Raw genomic sequence first — 7,907 nt, forward strand, 5'->3', positions numbered from 1 at the left:
AGTGTTTAGAGTGCAATTGAGGCGAATGTCATATCAATTGTAGGAAATTTGTAGGATATCCTTTGTTGTAGTATCATAAAAATCCCGGAGAAAATATGATAAAGCAGGGAGATAATCTGTCATTATGCCATGTACATTGTATACTGTGTCTAATAACATTATGTTGGAAAGAGTGGCATTTACCCAAATTAAATTCCAATAGACCGATTACATTCCCCAACTCTTCCACTAAATGGTTTAAATTCTAAAGACCACTCTGTCTTCCCTCAAATAAATTCTGTAAACACCTAGCCAGAAAAAAGCAGAGCTCCTTTCTAATCCTTCTTCAAGTATTCTATAATCTTTTTTTGGTTCAAATACTATTATTCTAAGAATGGTGGGAGTAGAAGAGAGTCATGCAATTGGGATTGATCTGGGGACAACCTACTCATGTGTGGCTGTGTGGCAGTATGATCATGTAGAAATTATAGTGAATGATCAGGGCAACAGGACCACTCCATCTCTTGTTGCTTTCACTGATACTGAGAGCTTCGTCGGTGATGCGGCATTTAACCAGATCATCAGGAACCCCACCAACTCCATCTTTGGTAAGTTCATCTTTCAACTAGTGTCTTGAGTGAGTACTTTGTAAATTTAGGATGTTGCTGATTAATCTGTAGTGTGAATAATCTAATAGAGAGAATCTAAGATCTGTTAATTGTTGTGTAAAAGTTTCTTTAGTTGCAAAATTATATTATGAAACATGAAACTGCATTCGGTGAATATGATTTGTATGAATGAGTGCGTCATATGAATGCAATGCTTATGATCTATGGAGATTCAATTCTTGAAAAGTCTTTATTATGCAAGAAGATGCCTCAATGTTTAGAAGAAATGTATATACTGCTCCTTTTAATACATGCCTTTATATCAATTACTTAAGAGCTTTATCAAATTAGATTAAAGTAAACTAAAGTTCTACAAGATGAAATTCAAGTAAAATGGATACCTTGAAAAGTCTCAGCTATTTTATGATTGTTCAGTGTTCAGGACAGTTGTCTACTCTATTCTCGGTTCACCTTCTTGGTTTTTATTATTTAATAAAGGATGTGTACAAACACATGATAATTTCCCTGTCTTTTTAAATTTTCTTTAAACTTTCCCTGTATTACAGTATTATTGTTGTTCTCTAACATGCACTAGTAAATATGAATGATTTATGTGACCTGCATTAGCAATTCACCAGACATAACATGATAACACAGCAGTAGTTACAGTATGGCATAGTTGGAGTGAGAAAATGTTGAATAAGGATTTAGCAAAATATGAATGTCACTAACCAATTTGGTGTTAGAATTTGTAATGAGACAATTTAGTTAATGCCTGTGTTTCTATGTTGGTATTTAATTCGCAGATGCAAAGAGATTAATTGGTAGGAGATTCAGTGATGAAGCTGTTCAAAATGATATGAAACTTTGGCCATTCAGGGTCGTTGAAGGACCTGGTGACAAACCAATGATTATTGTTACCCACAAAGGTCAAGAGAAACAAATTGCTGCTGAAGAAGTCTCATCTATGGTTCTTGGAAAGATGCGGGAGATCGCTGAGGCATTTCTCGGCTCAACTGTGAAGAATGCAGTGGTCACTGTCCCTGCTTATTTCAGTGACGCACAACGTCAAGCCACAAAGAGAGCTGGTGCAGCTGCTGGCCTAAATGTCATGCGTATTATTAATGAACCAACTGCTGCAGCTATTGCTTATGGAATTGACAATAAGGCAGGATGGTATAGCCAAAGAAATGTGATGGTATTTGACTTGGGTGGTGGAACTTTAGACGTATCACTACTTACCATAGGGGATGGTGTCTTTGAAGTGAAGGCCACTGCAGGAGACACTCACCTTGGAGGTGAAGACTTTGACAACAGAATAGTCAGCTTCTGTGTAGGACAATTTAAAAGGAAGCATGATTTGGATGTGAGTGGAAACTCAAGAGCACTTAGGAGGCTGAAAAATGCTTGTGAGAAGGCGAAGAGGAGACTTTCTTATGCATTTGAAACTGAGATTGAAGTTGACTGTTTGGATCAGGGCATTGATTTCTATACAACTTTTACTCGTGCCAAATTTGAACAACTGAACATGGATATCTTCAGCAAGTGTATGGAGCCTGTGGAGAAATGTTTAAGGGATGCTGACATAGACACAAGCAGTGTCCATGATGTTGTTCTTTCAGGTGGCTGTTCTAGAATTCCCAAGGTGCAGGAAGTATTGCAGAAATTGTTCAAAGGGAAGGAGTTGTGCAAGGGCATTAATCCAGATGAGGCAGTTGCTTATGGTGCGGCTGTTCAAGCTGCTGTGTTGGCTGGGAATGGGAGTAGAAAGCTTGAGGACTTCACTCTTTTGGATGTGACCCCTCTATCACTTGGGTTACATGTTCAGAAATATGATGGTACCAAGAATTTCATGGAGGTTGTGATTCCAAGAAACTCTAGGATTCCCATAATGATGAAGACATGTGGAACTACTTGTGTTGACAACCAATTCACAGTCTGCTTTCCGGTTTATGAGGGGGAGAGTAGTGTAGCGAAAAATAACAACTTTTTGGGTGAATTTTGCATTGAAGGCCTTCCTCCAGCTCCTCAGGGTGTTCCTAAGTTCAATGTTTGGTTTGAGATTGATGCAAATGGCATCCTAAGTGTGTCTGCTGAGGACAAGTCCACTGGCCAAAAGAAAGGCATTACCATCAATAGTGATAGAAGAAATTTTGGAGGAATTGAGATGGTTGAGTAAGTATGAAAAATTATGTGTCAACTGAGTTGGTATGTTTCTTCCTACCAACTTATTGTCAGTGAGTAATCTGTGACTAATAAACATGTTTCTCGTATTCTTGACCTTTGAGTATCGGCCAATGGTTTTTATTTGGTGGTGCTGTGTTGACTCTTGCATAATGTTATCAGGTATAGGAGTTAAGCAAGGACATCAGTGAAGATGAGGCAGCTGCATAACTGAGGCGTTGCTGCTCAACTATTTCATTTTCGTTTGCATACACCTATTACCTATAGGTGATTAGGTGATTAGGTGTCATGGTAGCTCCATGTTACACACCAAAACCAATGCGCAAGCAATTTGGCACAATCATCTTTCTTCTTACATGACAGTATTGAAGTATGAATCATTACAGATTCACAGTGGTGTGCAAATGTGCAATGGTGCAGAAACTTTTCTTTAATAGAAACTAAAAAAAACAAAAAAAAAAACTATTGATGACGAACTCTCGTCGGGAAATATTGTAATTCATATATTTTTTAATATATATAGTTGTTTGCTAAAATAGTAGAATTTGGATCCAATCAGGAGAGTTAACCCTAAAACTATAAAGCAGACTTCATATATTTTCAACTATTCTTCTTCTTCTTCAAGTAGTCTTATTCATTCTGCAAGCACGTACTATTATTCTGAGAATGGCTGGAGAAGACAAGGGTCATGCAGTTGGGATTGACTTGGGAACAACCTACTCATGTGTAGCAGCATGGCAGGACGATCATGTAGAGATTATTGTGAATGATCAGGGCAACAGAACCACCCCATCTCTTGTTGCCTTCACTGATACCGAGTGCTACATCGGAGATGCGGCCTTGAACCAGATCATCAGAAACCCTAACAACTCCATCTTTGGTAATTAAGTTCATCTTCCCACAGCAGTATTTTCATCAATTATGTATTTTTCAATCTTTGAAATTTGAATGATTCTGTATTGCTATGCTAGCCTTGAATTTGGTAGCCAAATTTTCCATGCTATATATGTATAAATTAACAGACTTACCGATGCAAGTGTATATGATTGAGATAACTTTGGTTGCAAGGTATGGCATAACTAATCAATTTGATACCCTACCGAAGTGTTCTGCAATTTTACAGATCAGAGATCAAAAGCATTTAATCTCATGATGATTTATACTATAGTATACGCCAAATTCTTGGAATCTCTTGGGATAAAATATGTGTGTGTACTTCTCCTTAACAACAGATGTTAGATATTAATACAATTTAGAAAGGGTCAGTTCCCAAACTGGTGCCTGTACTCTCATGAATCTTGTACATGACCTCTGTATCAAAGAGAGTTGCTATAGGTACCAATTTTCGGGAGTCTTTCAGGTAATATATATTTCGGATTCTTATATTCAGCATGAAGAATATATATTGTTATGTAATGTTTACCTTGACTGTCTAGGTATCAGACTTCACACTAACTCTTGAATTCCTTGACATAGAACGATAATAAGCTATGCAGCAATTCATCAGTAATTAGTGTTTGGATTTCAATATAGTATATATATATAACATGTCTTCTTCATTTAGTAAAATAATAAGTTGATAACCACTAACCAATTGGCATTGTTGAACTTTGTTAGAAAAAAAGTTTAGTTAAGATAAATTCTATGTTGTCTTGTTCTTTTTTCTTGTTGGATTCTGTTCTGAATTGGACATTGATTTTGCAGATGCAAAGAGGTTAATTGGTAGGAGATTCAGTGATCAGACCGTGCAAAATGATTTGAAACTCTGGCCATTCAAGGTCGTTGAAGGTCCAGATGACAAACCGATGATTGTGGTTACACACAAGGGTCAAGAGAAACAGTTAAATGCTGAAGAAGTCTCATCCATGGTTCTTGGAAAGATGAAGGAGATTGCTGAGGCCTTCCTCGGCTCGACTGTGAAGAATGCAGTTGTCACTGTCCCTGCCTACTTTAATGATGCACAACGTCAAGCTACGAAGAATGCTGGTGCCACTGCTGGCCTTAATGTTATGCGTATCATCAGCGAACCAACTGCTGCAGCCATTGCCTACGGGCTTGACAAGAAGGTGGGGTTTTATGGGAAAAGAAACGTGATGATATTCGACTTGGGTGGGGGAACTTTGGATGTGTCACTACTTACCATAGGAGATGGTGTCTTTGAAGTGAAGGCAACAGCTGGAGACACTCATCTTGGAGGCGAAGACTTTGATAACAGGATGGTGGATTTTTGTATCGAAAAGTTCAAGAGCAAGCATGATTTGGACGTGAGTGGTCCAAAGCTCTTAGGAGATTAAGAAATGAATGTGAGAAGGCAAAGAGGAGGCTCTCATTTGCGTTTGCAACAGATATTGAAATTGACTCTTTGGAGCAGGGTATTGATTTCTATACCACTTTCACTCGTGCCAAATTCGAACAGTTGAACATGTATTACTTCAAAAAGTGTTTGGAGCCTGTGGAGAAGTGTTTACGGGATGCTAACATGGACGTGAGCAGTGTCCATGATGTTGTTCTTTCAGGCGGCTCTTCTAGAATTCCCAAGGTGCAGGAACTATTGCAGAAACTGTTCAAGGGGAAGGAGTTGTGCAAGCGCATTAATCCGGATGAGGCAGTTGCTTTTGGTGCGGCTGTTCAAGCTGCTGTCTTGAGTGGGAATGCGTATAAAAAGCTTCAAGGCTTGACTCTCTCTGATGTCACCCCTATGTCACTTGGGTTGGAGAGTTTGAAACGTGATGGATCCCAGTTTTTCATGAATTTTGTGATACCAAGAAACTCTAGAATTCCCATCATGAAGAAAATAAGTGTAAGTACTCATCTTGACAACCAAGTATTCATCAGCTTCCCGATTTATGAGGGTGAAAGTAGTATAGCCAAGGATAACAACTTTTTGGGTGAATTTTGCATTCACGGCATTACTCCAGCTCCTTGGGGTGTTCCTAACTTCGATGTTTGGTTTTATATTGATGCAAATGGTATCTTGAGCGTCTCCGCTGAGGAAACATCCACTGGCAAAAGGGAAAGTATTACTATCAGCCGTGACAGAAGGAATTTTAAAGGAATAGATTTATAGAAAAGGAGAACTAAGATGAAGTGGTATACTACAAGGGACTACAAGTCAGTTCAGTTGAGTTTTCAGAGAAAACATGAATCATTTGTTTCTTTATCTGGCATTAGTATTTAGCTGGGTTTCTAATTGAGTTGTGTATCGTTGCTACCGACTTGCCCTACTGAAGCTGTTACCTCAGAGAATGTCTTCAGAGGTAAGAGTATTTGCATGCTGTCCGGATGAGGCAGGGCATCAGCTGCTCAATCATACTACCATCTTATATTTTAGATTTCGTGACATAATTACTTTCAAGTATTGAATTTAGATCTGTCTTTCTTCAAAGCTCTTTAATGTTTTGGATCTTGGTCTTGACTCATGATCACTGTCATAATGTTTTGTATGATAATACCATAATCAAGCAATTAGCAATGTATGGATTGCAGTTTGCAAGAGCATGCAATGCTTCTGTAAATTCATGGTTACACATCCATGGTTCTTGGAAAAATGCAGGAGATTCCTGATCGAGGTTTGCTTATTTCAATTACTCGCAACATCAAGCTACAAAAGAGGCTGATGCCACTGCTGGCCTAAATATTGTGTATCATCAATGAAGCACCGGTTGCAGCCATTGCTTATGGACTTGACAAGAGTAGCAAAAGAAACGTGATTATATTTGACTTGGGTGATGAAACTTTAGATGTGTCCTCACTAACCATAACCCGTAGGGGAATGGTGTCTCTGAAGTGAAGGCCACAGCTGGAGACACTCACTTGGAGGCGAAGACTTTGATAGCAGGAGGGTAAATTTCTGTGTTAACAGATTCAAGATGAAAGGTTGATCGAGACAGGTATTACCAACAATAGTGTCACAAGAAAGAAAATGGTGGAATAAGCATAACCAAGCCAAGCCAATACTAACCATTTTCATTCTAGTTTGCATAAAACCTATAGGTGTCATAGTAGCCATACTCTGTAGTGAGTGAATACTAACCATTTTCATTCTAGTTTGCATAAAACCTATAGGTGTCATAGTAGCCATACTCTGTAGTGAGTGTAGTCTCTAACACCTATGGAGCAAGCAGTAAGGCATAGGAATCGTTGTTCTTTAGATGACAGAAGAATGGGAATGACATATGAATATGCCGATTGTTTACTTGGTGCAGAAACTTTCTTTTAATGGAAACCTTAAAATAACTAAAAGACGAAAATTTCGTCGGGACATATTGTATTTCATAACTTTTGATCCATAAGTGTGAGATGGGCTAGAATAGTAAAATTTGGATCCAATTAGGAGAGTTAACCCTAATTATATAAAGCGCTAGCAGAGCTCTAGCTTACTTCAACTTTCAACTTTTATTCTTCTTATTCAAGTAGTCTTATTCTGAGATGGCTGGAGATCACAACGGTCATGCAATTGGGATTGACTTGGGAACAACCTACTCATGCGTAGCAGCATGGCAGGATGATCATGTAGAGATTATTGTGAATGATCAGGGCAACAGAACCACCCCATCTCTTGTTGCTTTCACTGATACGGAGTGCTTCATCGGAGATGCGGCCTTGAACCAGATCATCAGAAACCCTAACAACTCCATCTTTGGTATATGTTCATCTTCTCACATCAATGTTTTGATCCACTGATCAAGTATATTCATAAGATCTTTAAATTTGAATGATTTAGTATTGCTAGCTTAGAATTTGGTAGCAAAATTTTCCATGCTAGATATGTTCAATTAAGGATTAAATTCAGTGTACTACCCTAAACTTTAGGTCACTCATCATGTGTGTCCCTGTTTTTTTTTTTAATCACATGTAGCCTTATACTCTGAAAATCTATCAAACTCGGACAAAATTTAAAATTATACCCAAAAGTGACGTCATGATCTGACGTGGAAGAGACAACAATGACCTACTCGTCAGTTTTTAACCCCCCAAAGAGGGTAGAGATGTCATTTTACCCATTTACTTGTTTTTTTATTTGGAACTGATTTTTTACTTTTACCTATTTTTTTCTTATTTTCTTCTCTTCTCCTTCCTCTCTCTCGATCTCTCTCTGCAGCTCTCATCTTCCCCAAATTTCTTTTCAAAAATCTC

General features: G+C 38.2%; 1 protein-coding gene and 2 pseudogenes across 1 annotated transcript; all 3 read left to right on the forward strand.

Annotated features, from left to right (window-relative positions):
• Positions 1-373: 373 nt before the first annotated feature.
• Positions 374-2,997, forward strand: LOC101303062 (heat shock cognate 70 kDa protein-like). The gene is made up of 2 exons (XM_004306589.1): positions 374-587; positions 1,394-2,997. The coding sequence occupies exons 1-2, from the start codon at positions 374-376 to the stop codon at positions 2,764-2,766; spliced, it is 1,587 nt and encodes a 528-aa protein (XP_004306637.1). The 3' UTR covers positions 2,767-2,997.
• Positions 2,998-3,437: 440 nt separating this feature from the next.
• Positions 3,438-5,838, forward strand: LOC101311421 (annotated as a pseudogene).
• Positions 5,839-7,199: 1,361 nt separating this feature from the next.
• LOC101311711 overlaps positions 7,200-7,907 on the forward strand; it is a 3,319-nt pseudogene continuing 2,611 nt past the window's right edge.

The sequence above is a fragment of the Fragaria vesca genome, linkage group LG7, assembly GCF_000184155.1.
Source record: "Fragaria vesca subsp. vesca linkage group LG7, FraVesHawaii_1.0, whole genome shotgun sequence".
Lineage (NCBI taxonomy): Eukaryota > Viridiplantae > Streptophyta > Magnoliopsida > Rosales > Rosaceae > Fragaria > Fragaria vesca.

What these genes read in the sequence shown, in the direction of transcription:
- LOC101303062 (XM_004306589.1), top strand. Translation starts at nt 374, where the DNA reads ATGGTGGGAGTAGAAGAGAGTCATGCAATTGGGATTGATCTGGGGACA. An exon ending in CCCCACCAACTCCATCTTTG is followed by an intron (nt 588 to 1,393) that starts GTAAGTTCATCT and finishes TTTAATTCGCAG; the next exon opens with ATGCAAAGAGATTAATTGGT.